The sequence below is a fragment of the Aphelocoma coerulescens genome, chromosome 4A (assembly GCF_041296385.1).
Source record: "Aphelocoma coerulescens isolate FSJ_1873_10779 chromosome 4A, UR_Acoe_1.0, whole genome shotgun sequence".
Classification (NCBI taxonomy): domain Eukaryota; kingdom Metazoa; phylum Chordata; class Aves; order Passeriformes; family Corvidae; genus Aphelocoma; species Aphelocoma coerulescens.
This window is the reverse complement of record NC_091018.1, coordinates 3966280-3989616: the sequence shown is the minus strand read 5'-3', so window position 1 is coordinate 3989616 and position 23337 is coordinate 3966280. Positions and strand designations below refer to the sequence as shown.

The following is a 23337-nucleotide window of genomic DNA, read 5'->3' as shown; positions in this document are numbered from 1 at the left end:
CTCTCTTGCTTAATGCCCAGCCTTTTCACTGATCCACACACTCCTTATAAATCCTTGAATATTCCTGAATTTTGGCAGCAGCTTCCTTATTAGCTCATATTCTCAACAAGCTTGAATTGAACCCCCCTTATTAAATGCACCAACAGGTCTTTATATACCTTCTTCTTAATGTGACTTGTTAGAAGCTCAGTTTTCCAGCTTCTCTCTATTCCTAGAACACCTAAAAGAAGTCTTGTTAAAGTACATTTGATTGCAACAGCTCAGCCTCAATGTTCTCTATAGCAACAAATATGCATTGGCTACGTCTGTCAAACCTTCCCTCAGCTTCTTCCTTTCTGCCTTTTATGGCCAAGCCTTTCACACAGGTTGTCTTTGGTACAAAGGCTTTCCCTCTACGTATCTAGATAGTAAAATATCTTTCAATTATTTTACTGTTCTTCACTCATCCTGTAATTTCTCTCCCATGCATCCAGTCCATGATGCTGCATATCCTTTGCTCAAATATCATGAGTAGGACAGGAGCAGGGGAGCCCAGCAAGAAACCTGATGATTTCTTAGTCCTAGCCTCTCATTTTGCTTCTTCTTCTTCTTCTTCTTCTTCTTCTTCTTTTTTTTTTTTTTTTTTTTTAACTCTACTTGACATTTCCTTGCTTGTCTTAATATGCAGTCCTAAAAGAATAAAAAGCAGATTTTATTTGAAGGTTCAATGTCCCATCATAGAATTTAGGTAAAAAAAGAAGAAAAATTCACAACAAATACAGAGAAAAAGGAAATTAATATCAGAAGGTCTGAGAGGAGAGGTAAGAAGGTGTGTTGGAGAGGGGTAATGTCCTTTAGGTCTGAATCCTGTTCTACTGACTCTGTTACAGCTTCTTCTGCTTCTGCACAGTGCTTACAGCTGGATAGACCATCAATAGCCAACCTGGGAGAATAAAGCATAAAAAAAAATCTTGTCCATTCATTTCTTTTCAATTTGCACTTGAAAACATTCTGTGTACATTATTTCAAACCACACAGGGAACAATTCTCACAGCCCTGCTTGGTAACCAAGGGATGGGAATGAATACATCTCTATTAAATTTGCTGAAAACACATTACAGTGCACACTATCAAAAGAAAGAAAAGAAAGGTGTTTTCAAAAAACCCCAAGAGCGTTTCACTGTCCGTGAGAAATTAAGAGCAGGATGGGAAGGGGTGTTTACTCAGGCACTTAGCCAGGAAACTGTGTTTTCCACAGATCCAGTCATTCAGGGAGCCCATCTCCGATTTTCCTGAGCTCCCTCCCTCTCTTCTCCCAGCCCTGCAATTATATTGAGAAATCTATCTGTAGGTGAGAAAAGACAGCCAGTCCTGCACCATGCATTCAAACGCTTCCTCTCCTTTAGGTAAGTGCTACCACACCGAGGCCATTTGTAGGATTTTACACAGCAAGATAAACAAATGCAGACCCTTAAGGAAACGCGTGAGCTGCAGGAGAGTTTTGCAGAGAATCGCTACCAAAAATCCTCCTGAAAGAATCCTCTCTAAATCTCCTGTGAAATGCGGCATTGCTAATTAGCAGGCTTGATGGAAAACGCTGCGAGATAGATAGAAAGTCTTGTCACTTTATTTGTGCGTGCTTCCCTGCATCTTAAGTTGCAGCTCCGGCTCCCTGAGGATCATGTGAGGCTGGGTTATATATTGGGAGCCGCGCTATGGTGCTGGGAGTGTGTAAGCCTGGCAGCTGGGGAGTGTTATGGTTGCTGCTTTCCTGTGCTAAGCTGATTTACTTGTTTAAGGTCTGACCTCATCATCCTGTCAGTATGGATTCCCACCTATACAGTTAGCAGCAGCTTAGCATCGGCTGCGAGAGCTCGCGGTGTATTAATCAGAAGAGAGAGGGAGAGAGCTACTGCTATTGGTTCTTTTGTTGGCTTTCCTTAAGAAGAGGAGTTGAAACAGAAGAGATAACAAAGAATCCGTTTCCTTCCTAAAAGAATAGGCTTTTGTATTTTTTTTTTTTTTTTCCTCTATAAAAAATGTCAGTATCTGGAAAGAAAGAGTTTGATGTGAAGCAGATCCTGAGGCTCCGCTGGAGGTGGTTCAGTCACCCCTCGCAGGGCTCCGCCGGCTCCGGGGGCTGCCATCAGCAGGAAGGATATGAGCACAGAGGGACTCCGGTGCAGAACAGGTTAAAGAGCCACTCTCGGGACAGAAATGGGCTGAAGAAAAACAGCAGTCCTGTCCACCACAACATCCTGGCCCCCGTGCCAGGGCCAACGCCGGTGCACCACCGATCCATCCAAACCTGGCAGCAGCAGAACCTCATAGAGCAGCTGCGATCAAATGAGGATATTCCCAAAACAAGCACTGAGGAAAACTCTGTCAAAGAAGATTCAAGTAAAACCACACAGGAGCTGCAGATGATCACGGAAGAAAATGCAGATGAATCTGCAGAGAGGTAGGAGTTTTAAAGTCTGCACTTGGAAAGCCAGACTTGTTTCCAAGTTATTCCCTAAATCTGCCTTTGTTTTTAGCCAGAGTTCCTCACTGCATTAATCTCACTTTATATATGTGCACACCCACACTCAAATGAGAAGGAACACTCTCACATCAGAAAAATGAACAGAAACACTGTCATGAAATTTTGATCTTTGCTCAAGGTACATAATTCCATAACTCTTCCATATGCATACAATCTGCCAGTTTGTCAAATTTTCTCTATCAACATTCACAGCATATCTATTTTTTCTCTTGATTTATTATGTGTGAGAGCAATGAAAAAAGGAGCCTCCTGAAATCCTGTCCTCATTCTGACTTTATCAATGGGTGCAACTTTGACAAATGGGAGCTGCTGGAGGTGCATGGGCTCTGTTGTAGCCATTGATCTCTCAAATTTCTCACTGATTTTCTTTTATTGTCTTCCTGGCAAGTAAAATTAACCTTGAACTAAGTGGAAAGGAAGCATCATTCTTTGCTTTTTCAAAGGTTTCTTTGAAATCCCAATACTTTCACAGCTTATTTATTATGCTAAGACAAATATTTTCTGCAAGGTCAGGTGAAAAAACATTACAGCTATGAGCCCTTAAAGGTATAAGCACAAAGGAAGAGCTGTTTTTAAGTTGGGAATAACAGAGAATACAATATTAATACCCCTTATTTGATAAAGCCTTTTTATGTTTTCTTTTTCAAAACTCATGTCAATATTTTTAGCTCATACAGCAACAGCTTATACAGCATTTTTACCCCACCTTTACCCCACCCTGGACTCAAATCAAACATTTACAATGTGATTATTTGCACTATTTGATGAGATTGCCATCAGTCTTTGGGAATAATTTAAATGTATTACATTGCATTTAAATACAAATTTATCTTACTAGAAGTTATAGTTCTCTCAGTAAAAATCAAGCTGACAGCTTGCATATTTTTAGCAGTTATTATTTTTCAAGTTGTGCATCTGCTGTGGGGAACATCTGCAGACTGAACAGCAAAAACTGCATCCCAAAATGTCACTTGGAAAACAGTCCCAGTAGTCAGTAGGTACCAGATAAAATCATTACAGAATAAAAGCACTGAGGAAGGACTGTAGGAGTTCTGTGTGTTTCCAAGGGCACTGGTTTGGAATGGGGAAGCAGCATACTCTTAGTACAACATTTCAAATGGTAGTACAAATTTCCTGTAAAAAAAGTGATTTTAGACACACCTGAGAAGGAAAATCAATTTAATTTGAAGAGAAATAAGAACAGCTATTCAACAAAATAAGATTCTGCACCATGGGAAGAGGGAGGTAAAAAAAAGCCTAATCAGTTCAGTTTGGGAGGTAATAAACCACTGCCTTCTAAAATAAGATGTGACATTTTCTCCAGCTATATATAAAGTTTCTGCTAAGACCTCCTGAAGTTTTGTACCCTCATATCCGTTCAAATTTAAGTTCTGCTCTTGAGCTGTTTAAAGTTGCAGCTTTTAGGATAGTTTTGGGAATGTATATAACATGGGTTGTTATATAAATAAGTGAGGTTTTTAGGATTTCAGTAAAAGCCTTTGTTGCATGTTGTAGGTTAAAATCTATCTTAACATTCATCTTAAAAAGCTGAACTGGTAAGAAATTGTTTAGAAAGTGATTAATGACTATGAGTTTCTCTATAATTAAAATTTACTTCAAGAAAATAAAACTGACCACAAAAGACAACGTAGCTCCAATTTCTTAAACATGTACCAACAGAAATCATTAAGTAAAACACTGTTCCCTTCCCCCACAGCATCCAGCACAGGCCACAGATGAATTAATACATTAATTGGCTGGGTAGAAATAAAATACTGAGAATAAGGAGAAGCAGCCCTATATCTACATCTACCTACATCTAGGATGTAGGTATCTGTATCTGGATATATTTTCATTTCTTCACAACAATGTCTCATCTTATACTTTTGAAATCATCTGTTTAAATCATTCCAGATCTCCTTTTCCTTTAGAAGTTCCAGATAGTCCCAATCAATTGCAATCTGTGGGTAATTAACACATAAAAATCAGGTGTTTCCAGGATCCCCTGAGCCCATGTCCTCACTCTGCTAAATCACCACAGAAGGAGCTGTACAGGTACTGCAGCCAAATTTCACATCCACACCTGAGGGACACCAAAGACAAATTTGCTTTTTTATACCATAAAAGCTCCGTACCTTCAAAGCAGCTGTCTCTAAACCAGTGGATTTATCTCTGCCTGGAACAGTCCCATTTTTGGGTGGATCTAAAGCAGTACTCTGCTGAGTGTCACGTGGACATCCAAAATAGTAGAAAAGGGGAGAGAATCTGGCCAATACCTCAACCCTGAGCAGAATGTGAAAGCAGTTTCTACTTAGAGTTTAATGCTTCCCATGTTAAACTTCAGAAACAAAACCAATACTCTGAATTTCTTCAGAAAAACTTGAGCTGTCTTTCTCTAGAAACGTCAGGAGCCAATGCTGTCAGTGATGGACAGAGAGAACCCTGGGGTTTGATGAAATAAGGGCTGGTTATTGAGGAGGAAATGTAAACAATAAAGTTCCAAACAACAGTTCCATTTGGAATACACGATCATCAGTATGCTTATTTCTGCTTTCTTCTATCCATTTTGGTATTCCTGTCCCCAAATTAAATACTGCAAGATTTGAAGAAACCCTTCTGGTCCATGGGCTTGCCCCTGAATTATATCTCATGACAAGTGACAAAGTAAATGAGGCTCAAGGGACTAGAACTCATTAGTTTTGTCCTAATCATTACCAGTTAATGTGTGGTCAACAAATCATTCTGGGCCATAAATAAGTGGTTTATTGGCACAAGGGTAAGGAAAGTCTCTCAGCAAGCTGGGGACTGTCTGGTCCAGAGTTGCTCAGGAAAACTGCTCAGCTGTCAAACAGCCTTCTAGAAGCACCTAAAATGATGGATGCTTGACCTGCTGCTATAAGATCCTTATGGAAGTTACATCTATAGTTTGGAAAAAAGGTGAACAGTGGACAATATATATTTAGTGACCTCATCTGGCTCTCACCAATCTGCTCCTTGAATGAGGGTTGGGACCTCCTCACAGGTGAAAAACAGAGAAACCAGATAAAGTCTGAATAGCCACCAAGTTCTTTTGTTTGTAGAGTGTATTTCCCAATATCACATTTTTTGGTATTATTGGGGTGATCAGGGAGCTAAACTTTTGGAATTTGGCCATGCCAAGGCAGAGCAAACACCTCCAGAGATTTCAGGTTTGGCTTAGAGAGGGAGCTGAAGTGAGCTCTGCAAGAACCCATGGGAAATGACCTGTGGATTGCTGCTGGGGCAGCAGGCAGGGCTGGGGGAGCTGAGCACTTGAGCTGTTCAGGACATCTCTGATCTACCCTGTCTGGAATCTTGGGAGGTTCTGGCTCCTCTGCCAGGGGGACCAGGAAGCATTTCCTTTTCTTTCAAAGAAAGTGATCTGGCAGTGGTGCAGAGCCACCAGCACACACTGGCAGGATTTGATTGCTAGGTTTTAACAGAAACTTTGCTCTTGTGTGCATCAACACAGGTGTGCACACAGACTCACAAAGCACTGAAGACTCCTAAAAAGAAGAGTTGTGATATTAAATTACTTCAATTACTTCCCTTAATAAGTTCTGGACTCACAGACATTGACTTCTCCACAAGAGCACCATGCCCAGCATTTATTAACATTATGCCACATTACCACATCCATCCCTGCATGCCTGCCAGGTTTCTGATTCCACAAGTGTGCTATTCCAGACCATGAGAGCTGCTGAAGTGTTTCCTAGTTGCCCAAAGGCAGTTAGTTTTCAATAGTAAATGTAGCATCCATTCATCACTTTTCCCTTAAGCATTTTTTTTTTCTAATTATGTGGCTGCAAAAAATTGCTGACAAACTCTAGTTTGTGACAAACTCTAGTCTTGCTAATGACAAATGTTTTCTAATTTCCCACATGAGACAAAATATATTTCTAATTAATTTTAATAGAATCTTTTGATGTCGTAATCCAAGCAGTCAGTACTGATGCACATGGAAAGAGTTACTTGGGAGGAGTATCCTCCCAAAGGCAGTCCTTTTCTAGGGTGGCTATTTTTGATGTAGAGCTATTTTGATAGTTCATCTTAAGACCTGAAAACTTGTATTTTTTTTGGTTTTGTCAGACATATGGAAATAACTATCAGACTATTTTCTTCACTGTCTCTGACATACATATAAACACACGCACGTGTACATGACTATTTCAGATGTTGTCTCCTATGTGAGGGTTTTCCCTCGAGTTCTGCTTGTAACTCCAGTAGCAGATGACAGTCTTGGCTCACATTCCAGTGTGAAATAAAGGAGAAGAAAATAGCTGATAATTTTCCTGGTGAAAATGGAACATAAGACTTATTCTGTGAAACCACTGGTCAAACCAGACTGAGAGGGCTTTTGGCACTGAGAGTGAAATTCTGGGTATCCAAATAAACAGTGAATCACAGGAATGACTGATAATGGACCCCAAGGCAGCAGTAAATGGGAGGTCTGTGATGTGCCCTGTGCAGAGAAGGTGATAAAGGGCTGCATTCACGGGGTACATCACTACACTCTTTCCCTGTTGTGGGTAAGAATTCAGTTCCATGAACCATCTCTGATGCCCAAGGTAAAAGTTTAGAAATGATGATTCCTAATCTCACATCACAGCAGCCTGTATTTTTAAAACAGAACTACTCCAATTTTATTTTCGCCGAACTTCCAGCATTTTGAAAAAAGTTAAAAAAAATCTTAACTTTAGAAAATAAGTATTTTAGAAGCATGTAGCCAGGCAGCATTTCAATCCTTCTGTGACAAAGTTGGACCAGCTACATTTTGGTGCTTCCTTGCTTGTCTACAGTACAATTTAGGCTCATGAATGCCTTGGTCTTTCCCCCTTGGGTACAGGTAGGATATGGCTCCCCTTATTCTTCTTACTGCCCCACTTTTCTTCTTTACACCCTTTGTTTATGTTAGAAAATTACTGTAAGTCTAAAGAGCTGCAATTCTTGAAGTCGTATCTCAGAATTCCCATTTCTGACAGCTTTGATATTTCATTGCTGTCCTGCCTGTCTCCAGCAGGTCTGTCTGGACTTGCAGCTCTGTGGGCAGACCTGGATGTGTTCCTGTTGGGGTCTGGCAGCTCTAGTGGAGAGCTGGATTACTTCTGTGTCATCCTGGCTCAAATCTCTTTGAATAATCTCAGTGGTTGTTTTTCTTTTATCAACAGCATGGTGCTGTTGCTCATGCCTGGCTTGTGATTCATGTGAAACTCCTGCCTCTGTACCAGAGACCTGTTCCCAAGCCATCTGTACATTTTTGCAGTTATTTGTTCCTAAAACCAGTACTTTGCACAAATAAATTCCATCTTGTGTTTATCAGATACTGTCTCCAATTGGCTGAGTTAATATTCAGTTCTGATGTTATTTGATAGCCCTGATTTACTGATTTAATATTCAGTTCTGATCCAATACCCCACCATACTTGCAGCTCTTCTCAGCTTGGCACGACCTCCAATTTTAATATATAATATCAAAGATTTCTCTTTATTTCTTCCTCCCTTCAAGTGATTTAGAAAATTTGAGAAGTTATAGAGGAACTTCCTTAGGAACCCAGTTTGATTTACTTTCTTATTTGTCAGTGAACCATTGATAATCACTTTAACAGCATGATTTCAAACCAGCTTCACACTTGTTCCAAAATGGGTTACTCCAGACAGACCTTGAGGTTGAACTTAGCACTATCTGATAAGAGATGCTGAAAATTAATATTCTCATGTTCAAGATATAAATGACAACTACTTTTTTTCTGTTCTCCATAATGTCTGGTAAAACCTATTAATGAGGCACTTCAGTTTACTTTGACATGTTATTCTGGCAAACTCTTGCTGACTGTTAAGTTTTATTTCTAAGTGCTTAGAAATAATAATTATATGAATTTTAAACTGTATAATTTGGCAAGAAGGAACAACAAGGAAAAGAAATTATGTTTGTGTCCTGTGGAGAATTTTGCAGTTTCTTTAGTATTCAGAACAATTTCATATCAATTCCAGCAGAATGTTTTAAAAAGATGATTTACTGCAAACCTGCAATGGACAACCAAAATGCTTCATTGTCACCTCAGGGACAAGCAAAAACTGATTGTCTTCTAACAATGATCTTTAGCTAAAGGTGAAAATATGAATTTGAACCTGGATTGGTTAAGATGCTGCAGCTGATCTGAAAGGACTCAGAAGTGCAGCTGGAGCAGCCTCTTTGATGAGGTGGAAGCACCATTTGGAACAGGGTGAGGGTGACATCCCAGGCACTCGGGGTGGGTGAACATCACTGGGTGCTGCCCCTGCAAGCACCAGGGATTCCCCTGGTTGTGCTCAGGAGCTGAACAAAGGCACGTGGGGCACGTCTGAGTGATACAAAGATGAATTTTGACAGCATTTTACAGGAATTCACTCACAACTGGTTGAAATATGGTAGGTGGGGGCAACCAAGGAAATCTGATATCTACTGTTTGCTAAGCGTGGAAAATCTACAAAGTTATCATAAATGGTATCTGATGCAGGATTGAAATCTAAGAGGAAAATCACCTTTTTCCCAGCAGTTGATAATTCACCAAGAGGAACAGGCCTTTCGAGGCCAAGTGCAAATGCACTGAACAGTGACCAATGAATTAATTCTGACTAAACAAATGCTGTGACCTCATACAAGAGGTCTTGGTACAGAAATTAGAATCAAAATGTCTCAAAGGCATCCTTGGGATGTATTCCTACTCCCACCTTCTATTATGACATCTTCTGAGGAACTTGAAAAAGCAAAAAAATGGGGTATTAAAGTGGGTTGAAAAAGTTATTAAAGATGAAAGGAATGAGTAGAATTGTATTTTGAAATTAATTTTATATTCACCCTGTGGAAGGACTGGATATTTATTTAAAACATTTTTTTTCATAGCTAGATAAATAGAATCATAGGAAAATTTAAGCTGAAAATGGCCTCTGGATGTCATCATGTCTAACCCTGTCTACCCACCAAGAAGTCTATAATGAGAAATAATCTGACTTACTAGAAAACACACAATATTTTACAGGCCTACATTTAACATGCTTAGTTTTCAAAGATGAATTATTACAGGCAAGGGAAAAAAAATACCATTTAATAGTAATTTAAGAATCTAAGACAATTCCAGTCATTTCAAAACAATTTTTTTATGATTCAATTATCTTCTCATTTTCACTCCATAGGGCTTGCTCTCAGCAAAGACAGCTGTTAAATGACTTTTTAAAGAGTTATTGCAGTTCTTAAAATCACTTCTCAATGTCTCCAGAAAAAGTTAAGGAGATGATTAAACACAGGTGTCCGATGCAGAGCAGTTTTTGCAGACACACTGGGCATATGCAACTGAAAGAGCAACAAGGAATCGGATGGTTGGGGAAACATTCTGGGAAAAGGGGCAGAAGGTTTTGCTTGGCTTGAAAGTTATAGCCAGACAGCGTCCTGAAATTAAGAAACTATTTATTTTCACCCATGGTTTGTGGCTGAATTGTTTACTTTGGAATACTGTAATGAGGAACATTACTAAAATCCTTCACATTTAAAAAATAAAGGGATTTTTTTTTTGCTATAATCAAACAGCTAAATTAGCCCAACTAAACCAGGCCAGTTTGGTTTAGCTCCTTTCATTCTGCTAGAATAGAATAATTCTCTAATGTACTTAGAGAATGACTATATCAGGCAAATAAATAAGACTGTGGCTTACTTGTGGTGCACCTGGTGGTGTGCAGCATAAAAGAATTAAAAAATGAAGCTGAAATACTGTTGGGATTCACAGAAAGAGCTGAAGATAAGTATAGGATATAAACTTAAAGAAAATAATCTCTAAAACAGAGTTATGAGCAAATATTTTCCTCTGTGACATCAAACTCCACCTCAGTGACTCTGTCAGCAGATCCACCAGCACTGGAACTTCCCTGCCTGCTGTGACAGCAAATCTGCTCCCAGGCCACCTCCTTCCCTCCTTTTTCAAGCAAATGCTTAATAGTCAAAACTCAATCCAAAGCAAATTAAAATAGATAGAACAAGACCAGAGAGCCTGGCTCCTTAAAAAAATTCCGCCCATCCAATAATTCGTAGCTTAAAACATCTTTGATTTCATTGTAGTAATCGTTTCCATCCTATGTGACAAGTGAGGATATTTCACTAAAACCTGCCTGCTGCTCACAGGGAACAAGAGGATAACTAAAAGTTTTTAAAGGAACATCCTGCCTTCATTTGAGGTTTAAATATATGCTATAGCATCTAAATTACTACAGTTTAAAAATGTTTTGTCTGGAAATAGGCACTGTGGTCTCATGCTGTTTTAGAGGATAAAAAGTTTGCCTCATCACCTTCTCAACTACAACCCATTTAGGCCCAACAGACATAAATAGTGGAAAAGAAAGCAATGGCTGATACATGGTCCTTCCTTCAGTTTTGCTGTATATATTTTGAAAACCTTGGGAAAAGAATCTAGATTTCTTACCTGGATATTAACACTGGGTTTAATCAGATTTTTACCTATATGACTAGGATCTGAAAACCAATATATGGGTTATGTCTCAGATTTGTTGCCTGCTTCTAATAATTACCTCAGAGCTATCACTCAGCCTTTTGGTATCACTGTTCACTCATGCAAAAGAGCATTTTCCTGGGGACACAACAGGAACGGAGCAGGGTTTTCAAATATCCAGATTTGCCTGCAAACAGCTACTCCAATGCAGAGCAGAATTCATGTACACTATGATTGATTCGTTATATTTTATAGTTTTATATAGTTTATATAGTTTTATAGCACAGTTAATCTCGTTATCCTGACATCACAGAAATCAAAGTCTGCTAGAACTTTCCTGTTAAAATAAGTAGAGACCAGTATACTTCCAATAAAATGTTCTGAGCAGCAAAAAAAGGCAATACTTTTGAGAAAGTGGACAGCCACTGTCACCCTTTGCCATGCTTCAGTTTACCTGATAAGTTACAAGTCAAGAGGAAGGGAGGCACTCTGGCAAGAAGTGAGCATTTTCAAACCCTGTTCATTTTAACAGAAGTTGAGAAAATGAAGAACCTTTTTGAACTGGGCAAATATACCTTGATTTAAATGGAAATTGTGAGCAAACCACTAAGAAGTCCTAGGAGTTGGAGAAAAGCTATTTTAAGCTATTACATATGGTTTGTGTTGCTAGGGAAACCTCTTTTACAGTGCTCGTTTAGCACAGATGCTCAGGAAAGCTCTGTCTCCATGTCAGACCGTTTCAGAATGCTGCAGAATGTGAAGGAATAGAGATGCACATACACACATGCAGACAAAAATACCTCAGTAATTTTATCTTAGTCATGTTCCATGTCTTCGGTGGGAGCTCGTTCTTTCCCACTCTGCCGTGACCAGCAGATCAAAAGCTCGGATTCCAGACTGAGAATATTTGCTTAAACACTGCCTCCAGTTTTGATCCATTTGGGTTCATGTTTTAGACATTCATCTTTGTAGAGCAGGAGCTTTGCCTTTGTCATGTACTCAGTGAAAAGGCAAAGGAGAGAGGCCAGCCCTGACACCACCCTTTCTGGCCACCCTTTGGAGCAGGGCAGTGAATAAATATACACCCTGAACAGAAGCTGGGGGCCTCTGTTATGTTTCTAACTGATATATATTGATCATTTAGAGATGAAAATGCTGGTTCTGGGTCATGACTCTCATTACTGTCTCACAAAGGTCTCTCACAGAAGATTCTCTCCAGCTCATCATTCAGTTTATGAAAAATTACACCTAAAGGCAGAAATTCCTTCCTGTGCCATTCCTTACCCTCACCCTGTTCCGTGTGCTGGTGCAGAGGCTCAGGACAGACTCTTGATCTTTCTGTCTGAGTTGCCTGACCTAGTAAAATCCCCCAGCAGTGCAGCCTCCTGGTGCAGCCTGTCACACTGGATTTAGGAGCAGAGCAAGACAACTTCCTGGGAAGTTCCAGCCTGGTGATGCTGCAGGAGCCAGGCTGTTCAACCAGAACACAATGAACTGGTGAGATAAGCACAGAAAGGACAAGGCTCTAAGTCAGGGCTAATTTCTTTTGTCTTAATTTGTTTCATTCACTTAAGGGATCCCAATTTCTCCTACAAAAGAGATGTAGAGTGGCTTGGTGGTACAAAATGCTGATAAACTTGCTGGGAGGATGGTGCCATGGGATGCCACAAAGCAGGAGAGCTCAAATGTGCCTCTCACTTCCTCATTCAAGTGGAGCTCAGTTACTCCTCAGCTGTTTAAAGTTTCCTTATGCTTTTTCACTTGGTGTTACAGTGAATCCAAACCTGGCCTTAATACAATTAATAAATTAACAAAGTCAGGGCTGGAAGGACAATTTGGTCTGTTCAGTGGAGCAGGAGAGCTGTGCTGGGTTTACCTGCACAATGCTGAGCTTACATTCTGTATCTGGAATCTGAAATAGTTTCCTTATACTTTTAAGCAATGCATCAGATTGATATACTATCTTTCAATTTTTTACAAGTTGTTTTGAGTCTCTACAGTTCCTAAAACACCCTTTGTTCTTCCCCTTGTGTCAAGCCATTAATTAAAAGGCTTTTATTTCACTTTTACTGGCTCCTGCTATGTGGCAGTTTGTTAATCTATTACCTTTTCCAATAAATAGCTTTCAATGTTAAGCTTATTTTAAAATAATTTTGGAGAATAACATAGTTGAAATGTGAAATTTCTAATTTCTAGGCTTGTAACTTTCTTATCTGTTAATTTTTTTATTCTGTAAGCTGTTGGTGAGATCATTCCAGTTTTCCTGTACCACAAATACTCTCTCAAATGGAAGACCAATCTCTAATGTAGATTATTTGGGAAGATTTGCAATACATAAAGCTTGTTTGCAGACTCCTGGCAAGTTAGAAAGGTAAAACCCCAGCAAAAAAGGGGCCTGACCCAAAGTAACATAAATATGGTCACAGCTTTGCCTGCTAAATTTAATATTGAATCTCACATTGAATTTGGAGGGAACATCAATTTTATTCAATAAAGAGGTGCTCAGCAGACAGTGTCTAGCAAAAGGTGGCAGGAAAGGCTGAACTGGCCCTAAAACATTTGATTTGCTCTGATTTGATTTTGCTGGGGGAAACATGGTCAATGGGAACACAGTAAAAGAAATATTATGATATTGCACAAAGATTAAACAACTATCAGCAGTTTTCTACAGCCGCAGGGCAAAACTGTCAGAAAATTCCCAAAAGAGAAATTAAAACATAAAAATTTCCAGAAAGAAGTGCATCAATGCTTTAAGGCCACCCTTAAAACATTGAGATGGGTACAGATTAGTGTTTATGTTAATCTAATTAAAGACTTTTCACCTTTTATTTGAAATCCTTATTAAATATATTATTACCTCTTTCTAGTTTTTGAATTACTGGGAGTCACAGGACTGTAAGATCACAGGAAAGTTTGGGTTGCAAAGGATCTCAGGAGGTCTCCAGCCCAGTTTCTGCTCAAAGCAGCATCAGCTGTGAGATCAGCCCAGGTTGCTCTGGGCTTTACCCAGTCAGGTCCTGGAAATCTCTCAGGATGGAGATTTCAAAACCTGGTGAAGAGTCTCAGGCTGATCTTGTAGAGCATTTTCACTGAAACAACACAGATTGCAAGGAGCCTAAATAATCAATTCCTTCTCCACAAGGCAGAAAACCCATCCAAGGAAAGACTGGTTTCTTCTCTCAAGATTAGATATGATAGCATATTATCACATGCTTCATTTAGTTATGGTTATATAACAACCTCACCGTAGTTGTAATATATATTTTATTGAATAAATGCAATAAAATTGCTGTGTTCTTTTTTGTATAATCATATTACAATGCAGATTTGCCTCTCTCCAGCCTGGTGATTACTACTGGCACTCCAGGAAAAAAACCTGTCATAATAATAATAATACAAGCAATATTTTCCACAATTCCTATCAGTTACACACTTTTAGCCTTTTTTTTTTTCTTTTGATTTAATGTGCTACATTTGTTTAGATTTCACGTTTTTATTCCGATTCAATTCCAGTGACCTTGGCTTGTTGGAGCAAGTTATCACTATTACCTGTCCAGATGAATGCCAAGTCACTAATGGCATCAAGAGAACAGGTTTATTAAGCCATGTTGTCAGAAATGGTGTTAAATACACTTGATACTGTCAAATAAAAGCAGACCTAATGTTCTGCCTGTAAAGGTTGTAAAGGCAGTTCTCTGTCTCACAAAGGTGCTGTGGACTCACAAATAGAGGTTTCCTCAATAAGCAGTTCCTGTAAGGTGCTGTCTCAACCCCCTTCTTTTCTGAGCAAGCACAGGAGAGGTTCAGTGGGTGTTAATTTCTGACATTAGCAACGATGTACATCATGATAAATGCTAAAATATTTCTCAGGTATTAAAAAGTGAAAGTCAGTGACCAAAGGTAAGAACAGGAGCTAAAGCACAAAAGTCTACATAATTTATAACAATAAAAATCCCTTCCAGTAAATATGGAGGGGCATTCACTGCATGCTGGTTTGATTGTACTGACTCGAAAGAAAATGTCCTCAATTGAGCCAGAAATGAATACAGCAGGTTAAGTTATTTGAATTCTTTTCCAGACCTAGGTTTGAGTTATGTTTTCTGTCACAGAAGCTCAGAAGATAACAACTGGCTGGAGAGCACTTTGGTATCAGGATATCTGTACCCATGAACACATAGAAATATTTGGCAAACAGGGAAACTCTCTCAGGGTGTAATTGCACAATTAAGAGGAGGAGAGAATTGATCACAGAAAAACTTATATGGCTCACAAAACCTTCAAACAGAATAGAAAGCTTCAGTCTACCTCTCATCTGTGCCTTCTACCTGTGAGGCTGCCCAGATCTTTATACACATCCTCTCTCTCTCTCATTTCTAACAAATCTGTAATTCTGATAGGGCACTCTGGCCAAATAGGTTAAAAATCACACTTTTTTCCCCCCATTACAGTAGAGTTTAGCCTTGAATGAGGTATCCAGCAGATCAGCTGAATCAGGTCAGGAGATATTTTGGAACAAGCCTGGAGATTTTTACAAGACTGGGGGTGTCTCACAACACAGCAAAATGAAATTTGAAGAGGTGCCTTCAAATAGGGGGTCATGTCTCACTTGAATGGGAAAATATGTTAAGTCTTGTTATTTGTTATTTGGGATTTAAACAGACAAAAGTAGAAAAGAAAAAGATGTAAAAAATGAAGTGGTTGTGAGAAGCCAAGAAGAGTGTCCCTTTGCCTTTGATGAAAACCAAAAAGGAAGTGAGAAGCATGTATCAAGGTATTATGGTAGTCATTTGAGGTTTAACAAATCAAGATAAGAAATCTCCCAGCAGGATCCATATCTGATTAGCTGCAAGGCTCAGGTTGGTAGGGGCAGGCCTAATTGCCACTGAGACTGTTACTCTCTGCCTTTTCAAAGCTCTGTCACTGGAGGCACAACCACTTCACATTTGGAATTTTCTTATACTTGTATCTCCCTTTGCGCCTCTTTACTCCACTTTTCCCAACAATAGTCAGAAGGGATAGCACAAAGCAGGTCTTCTTCCACTCAACCTCTCCCATCAGGAGTCTTTCTGAAAAGTGCTTAATGAAGGAAGAAACATGCAGTTAATTAGTTTCATCTGGCAAGAGTTTTCCTTGGAGTGAAAACCAGTTTTTTTTGCCATTGGCCTGTATTTTCTTTTCTATGTTCTCTAAGGAAAAATGCCACAGGCCCAGATCCAGCATTAAGCCATTACTTTTCATTTTGTACATTCTGACAGCTTGAAATCGTGCTATATCATGCCTTCTGGACACACCATTTTCTGTTCTTTGGAAAGATTTACACTTGCTACCAGGAAGCTGAGCAAGTACTCAGCCTCCCGGAGTTTCTCCTTCATGACTTTTAATTTCCCTCCAACACAATCATGCAATACAAACGTGAGTTTGGAAATCAGGCATTGCAGCGACCACATGGCATTGTTAGAACAAAGGATAATTTTAAGATGATAATATAGATACTCCTATCATTTTACCTGAAAGGTTTCACTCAGTTGCTATTGCATAATGCAAATGAATACAGTGTTAATCCTCCTAGAGGATAATGTTCTTGAATGGTGATTCAAACTGGCTTTAATTGAAATGATTTGTCTGAGACACTCACTTCATCTCTGAATATGGACATATATCTCTTAAATTAAACAGGGAACACAGGCAGTGTTCTCTCCAGGTTGATTAGATACTGCTACAGAAATAAGTGTTCCTAAGTCATGCATTAGAGTGTTTATAGCAAAGTTTCATGTTCAGATGAGTCTGTACCACGAAGAGAATCATTAGAAACTCCTTTCTATGTACATAGGATTATTCAATTTCTTAATTATCCACATAAAACAAACAATGAGCATAAAACCCTTCTGTAGACACAAGATGCCAACAGAGGAATGCATTAAGCTCTCAACAGTAGAAAAAGTAGAAAAAGATCAACAACCAAGGGAGTTCACATGCTGATCTGCAGAGTCTGGAAAATAATTTTGTAATTAGCCTTTTCTGTTAAAAAAAGAATAAAAAATACGATTTCCAGAGGAAAATATCTTACTGAGGAGAGTGTTTGGATTGACTCATCTTTGTACCACGAATCACGATGTGTGAAAGCACAGAGTGCTCAGGGGCTCTGCAGTTTGGGTGCAGCTTCCATTTTCCAGTGGAATTACCCCAACAAATACATGATTTCTATTCCTAGGAGCATTCAAAATATCATAACCCAAATTCATCCTGGTATGAATCATGATGACATCTGTCTGTATATTGTCATGTCTGGGGGAGGAACAAAACTCAAACCGGCTCCAGTGGTTTCAGTGTTTTGCTGAAGCTCCTGCAGTTAATGACATGCACATTTACACTTGTAATCCCAGAAGGGAAAAGCTATTTTAACTGACACCGACTGAGAGAAGAGGCAGGTTTATGTTAACTCCAGCAATAAAAAAATTCTTAAAACCAGGCAGTTTCAAGAGCTCCAGGTTCTAAAGGAATTGTCAGAGCTTTCAGTTTAGTTGGGAAATCAGGAGTTTCTCCATTAACTGAAATAAATTATAAATTTTAATGACTTATTTCTTCACTTACTACATCGTTTTCTATCATTATTACAACCTCAGGTTAATGTTACAACCTCAGCAGTCACCAACAATTTTCCATACTCTTTTAGGTCAAAAGTTTTCACCCATACCCTAAAAACTTCACACTAAAGAGTAAAAAATAAAGAGATAACTGCAGTAGAAATTTCAAGGCAGAGGCTGGGACAGTTACTGATGTGCTGTAATTTTATCAGCATCAATTAATACAAGTGCATCAACTTTAGCATTATTTTATCTGTGCTCAGAAGTCACTTCCTAACTGAAATATTTTTAGTTCTCAGCCAGCTGCTGGGGTTTAGCTGTGACAGATGCTGTGATTTTTGTGGGAAAAGGGTTTCTCTCACTCCAGCCCCACACCAGTGCCCAGCAGCCCGAGGGGCAGAGCTCACCCAGCTGCACAGGACAGAGCTGTCTGCAGGAAAGGGGCTGAGCTGCATTTCTCTTATATAAGCAACAATAAATGAGAGGAAAGAAAAATGATGAGCTGCACTGTAAATAGTGCTGCACAAACAAACTGAACTGATGGAGTTGCAGTTTTGCCTTGCCACAGCTCCAGCACGTCCAGTGCCCCACAGAGCTGAAGCCCCTCTGAACTCCCAGCTGTGATAGTGACACTGATAACTGAACTGTTACCTGATTAAACTGAATTTCACCAATATCATAGCAGCTTAAATAGGCACATTCAACAAATACCCAAGAAGAAGAGAGGTCACCATAAAAATGTAAATAATAACATCAACAAAATGAAAAGACTCCAATAAATCACCTTGTTTTCATGCAATATTACACTTCTAAGCTTTCTTATCATCAGGTTTGCTTCCTGGTTTTGGCCACAGGCACACTGAATGAGGTTTAATAAACCACTGGATTTTAAAAAGGATATGGCAGATAAATGGCATTTATGTGTTATCACATTCTAATTAAATAATGAGGAAATCTGAATTTATAGACTGATTAATGAAGAGTGCTCTGCTGACTAATGTGAAGAGTACGTCATTATGACAGAAAATAAATCTAACATAATTCGCAATTTTAAAGAACTGTAGGCCTGCATTGAATCACAAAACTCATTACATCAATTCTGATTACAGAAAAGATGAAATTTTACCTTCAAACACCATTTTTGACTTCCAGCTTGCTTAGGATCCCGTGCAATCTCACTGTTACCTGTCATTTCCTCCCCTGTGTTTCATTCAGGTAATTATTTGAACAGAGGTGTAAGCAGCTCTTTGAAAAGTACAAATTTCCCTAAAGTTCAGCGATGACAAAGGCAAAGATGCATCTCTGAATTTAAATCCTGTTCCCAAAAACTTTGTGCCTTGCTATGATAAGTCCATGTAATGATTAAACCCTGCTTCCATCACATGATTTTCTGTAATAGACATGGAGTAGCATCAGAAGCAGGATTTGCCTGGCATGCTCTCAGCACCTTGTCTGCCTTTGGAACTGAATCCCTGATAAGTTTCAAGCATGGTTAAACAAGTTATTCATATCTCTTATATTTATTACACTTAAAACCTGCCATCCCAGCTCGATTTTGAAAATGTCGTGTGAAATAGTGTCAGAAGCCATCCAAAAGGCGAGATGACTTCTGACAACTCATGTTTTTCTCCCAGTAAACTTTGATATGCTGGAAAAAAAGAATAAAATACAATGTTCTGACATGATTCATTCTGACCAGCCATGCTGGCTGGTATTTATGTCCTTGTCATCAACACACTTAATGCTTTTTGATTATTTCTTCAAGTTTTCAGTATTGCCTGTTTCAAAATTCCATGTTTCTTTTAAAAAATGGGACCATATTTTGACTATCCTTCACAAATCCTTGCAGGAAAACTCTGGAATCATTTCACTTGACTATCTACCTAAAAAGAAATTCATACATCTCAGTGACTTTGGAATAATTTAAATATAGATTTATCTCTCCAAGCTAATCCACGTTTTAAGCCATTATTACCAATGCCAATGGTGTTACAGCTCCTTGTCCCAGTGAACACCAACTCAAAGATGACATTAAACAGTTTGAGCTCCTGATTCTTCAGAACAATTCATTGATAATTTCCTTCCTGACTGATGCACTTTTGGAAACTTTTATTCCTGAATATTCAGCTTTTGTTTGTCCAGACTTGTGCAGATTTTACAGGAATAAATCTTTACCTATGCTGCATCCTCTGCCAGAATCCCACAAAGACTCCAGGGGCCTTTTCCTGACTCCTTCCTTTAAGATATTTTGAGCTTTGACTTCTTCAGTTCACCATTACCCAGTGTTACACTCTGAAGGTCAATATTTGAGTCTGACAGTCATACACTAAGGAAAATATATAAATATTTAACTTTGAATTTAATTTTTCCCCTCCATAATATATCTACCATTTTGAATCAGCTGCTGCAGATAAACCAGAAATTATAATATTAATATTAATGGAAACTTGCTTTTGATTCCAGTATTTTTCAGTCTCTAAAGACCTTTGCCTTTGAAATAATTAATTATATTAGTGGTATTGCTACTGTAGTTAAATGTGACTCCACTAAACTTGTGAAAAAAGTACTCAGCACTAAATGAAATAATTAGACTTTCACTCCCTTGGCAATGATTCTCTAACCACAATTAAATACACACTGTGGGGAATTATTTATTTCTCACAACTGGTACTGTCTATTTACAGTAGGGATGGTTGAGTATTATTTGAGTTTTTTCTGCAAACACCAAGGCTAAGTGCAATGTACTGAGCTACAACACTTAGAGTGGATATAATGAATCTGAAAAAAAGATTTTTTCAAAAACCAATTTTCTGAAAAACATTAAAGGACACTCAAGAGGTAAATAGCAAAACATTAGAGTATGAATTTGGCATCCAGTAGCTGATACAAAACTAATGAGCATATAATCCAATTTTGCAGCTTTGTCATTTTCTATGAAGCATTGAAATAAAACAAATAAGAAAGTGGAGTCATTAAACACACTGAGACAAATTCATTTTTGTAAGTCTTAAATGACAAAGGAAACACATTAGAGGTCAACTTGGTTTTCCCCTTTTCCTTTAAAACTAAACTAAGCTAAACTAAAATGGATTTGAAATTGTAATAAAGACAGAAATGTTTTGCAGAGGGGATGGAAAACTGCTGTGTCTCAATTCAATATTACATTATAATTTGATTTTTAATTATTTCCCTTGAATTCTATTAGCTATAGAATGAGGTATGATCCTTGAAAATGTATGATCTAACATCTCTATTTTCTGATACTACCAATTCAACCTGACTTACCCATTTTTATTTCCCTGTTTTCTGAACTAGATGTTAAATTCTGGATGTAATCCAATATTCTGCTAAATTTAATATGCTAATTTCATGAAGAGATCTTATCTCTCCTAGTCATTTATGAATTTGTATTAACAGTATCAAAGACAGCCAGGAAATTTAGTCAACCAGCTGTCACTATTTCCTAGTTGGGCTTGGAAATTTAAAAAAAACCCAGGTGTTTTACATTCTAACAAAATATTTAGCTTTTTCAAAAATGATTTTCTAAATAATCTTTAGCTAAAGTAATGTTAAATATTGCAGCACTTTCAAGGTCTGTGATAAACATTTATATCAACAAATGCATTATTATTTCACTAAAAACAGATGGATAGAAAAATAAAGATTTTCCTAAGGAAGTGTCAGAAAGGTGTTTCAATATGCAAATTAATCCATATTAAAAGGCTGAAAGGAATTGATGTTTTGAAAAAACAATATGGGTTTTCTATAAGTAGGACAGCTAACAGAATTCTGGAGTGGGAGGAATATATTTATATTGTACATTTCCATGAAAGGCAGAGAAATTAATTTGTCTCCATTATTTGCATTCAGATTCTAAAGGCCATGTAATGTACAGGTTCTGTGGGTTTTTAATTTGGCAATTTCTCTAGAATTATGTGGTGCTCATTAAGTTTTCTTCAGACCCATTCCTACTGAGACATGTAATTTAATGGACAAAGGAAGAAGAGATCAGAAATTTCACCTAAAGATGGAATAGTCCACATTTCATACCAAGAGGTATTTTAGCTACCAGTATCACAGGAAAATAGGGGTTTTTTCGAGGATTCTCTTTGTGAGGCTGCATTTATCACGTCAGTGCTGTGCAAACAGCACATCCACTCAAAACTGAGGGAAGCAGACAAGTCAGTAGCACCACCTACTCCAGACAAGTCTAGTAAAGTACAGTTTAGGGGCAGGTTTACGAATGGAAACTTCCAGATACCAAAGAGAAAAAGCTGGAAGAAGCCATGGTAAGACCAGGATTGTGGGACCTTTTAACTTTCAAAATTTCTGTGCTGCTGTCTTTTGAACAAAGCCCACCCTAACCAGCACTTCTAATGCATTTCTAACGCTGTGTTCATCACTGCCTCTGTCCCTGGCAGGCTGTCCACGACCAGCAGCTCTCTTGGGATGAGCTCCAATGGCTCTGATGAGTATTTCCAGTCCACAAACCACGCGGAGCAAACCTTCCGCAAAATGGAGAATTATCTGCAGCAGAAGCAGCTCTGTGATGTGCTCCTGATCGCTGGGGACCAAAAGATTCCAGCTCACAGGTACAGTTCCCAGGATCCTTTGGGCCTGAAATTTCCAAAAGCTGCCTCAATTTATGAATACCCTGGTTAGTTATGAATGAACAGTTAATTAGGACTTCAGCTAATGTGGAATAAAATTATAAAATTATGTGATCAACCTTTCACATTGATTATTTCAAACAGAATGAAATTCAAATACAAACCACCAGCATTGTCCATCCTCTCCTCTCATTGCTGTCAAACTATAGCAAGATCAGCGAAGAAAATCTGCCCAAATAAGCACTCTGGGAGAAAATTAGATTACTAATTACTCCTTTAACTTCACTGCTACAAGATTTGAATCCTAAGCTAATTGTTTCCATTGTACACACAATTTATAGCACGATAACACTGGATTTTCTGCCTGCTGTTGAGGTTATGAGGTAATTTTCTGTCCTGCTCACACTGCCTCCCCTCCAGGCTGGTTCTCAGTGCAGTGTCTGATTACTTCGCTGCCATGTTCACCAACGACGTGCGGGAAGCAAAGCAGGAGGAGATCAAGATGGAGGGAGTGGATCCCGAGGCGCTGAAGGCTCTGGTGCGCTACGCCTACACAGGTAATTAATTAATTAATTAATTAGTGCCCCCAGTGCTGCTGCTTCCCAGCTTCTCACACTAAACTTCTTCTTATGGAAACATTATATGTTGGAAGCCACGCGGGACGAGGAGCCCGGATCCCCGGCGGGGGGAGCGAGAAAGAGAATCCAAACCAATATGGTTGATAAATGAACTCCCTTTATTAGCAGTCCAAAGGCACTTATATAGTATACCAGCTTGTTAGCTCCTAAGTGGCTTAAAGCTTATCAAGACACATTTCTATTTCTCCATAATTGGACCTACATTGGCAGTTTTCCACAGTCTTGTTATGAGCAAAAGAATTTTGTGCTCACCTCCCTTGTTTCACTCCCGGATATCACACCTGCAAGTTCTTCACTCCCTGTCTTTTCTCAGGCTGATTGTTTACCTTCACACAGGGACTTTCCCATGGAAAGTGTCTCTCACACACAAGCCCAAAAACCTCCAGCCCTATTGCTTGCACAGTTCTTTTATTGATCCCAATAATTCTATTCCCCAACATTATATATATATTTTTATTCAGTAATATACGAATTTTCCTACTTTGGG

The 23337-nt window shown here is 38.7% G+C and overlaps 1 protein-coding gene across 1 annotated transcript in view; it reads left to right on the top strand.

Annotated features, from left to right (window-relative positions):
* The first annotated feature begins 2018 nt into the window (after nucleotides 1-2018).
* Nucleotides 2019-23337, top strand: part of KLHL4 (kelch like family member 4) — a 37743-nt gene continuing 16424 nt past the window's right edge. Inside the window, exons 1-3 of the mRNA XM_069015044.1 lie at nucleotides 2019-2440; nucleotides 22024-22194; nucleotides 22633-22769. Of these exons, the coding sequence (XP_068871145.1) occupies nucleotides 2019-2440; nucleotides 22024-22194; nucleotides 22633-22769 (730 nt within the window). The remainder of the gene's footprint in view (nucleotides 2441-22023; nucleotides 22195-22632; nucleotides 22770-23337) is intronic.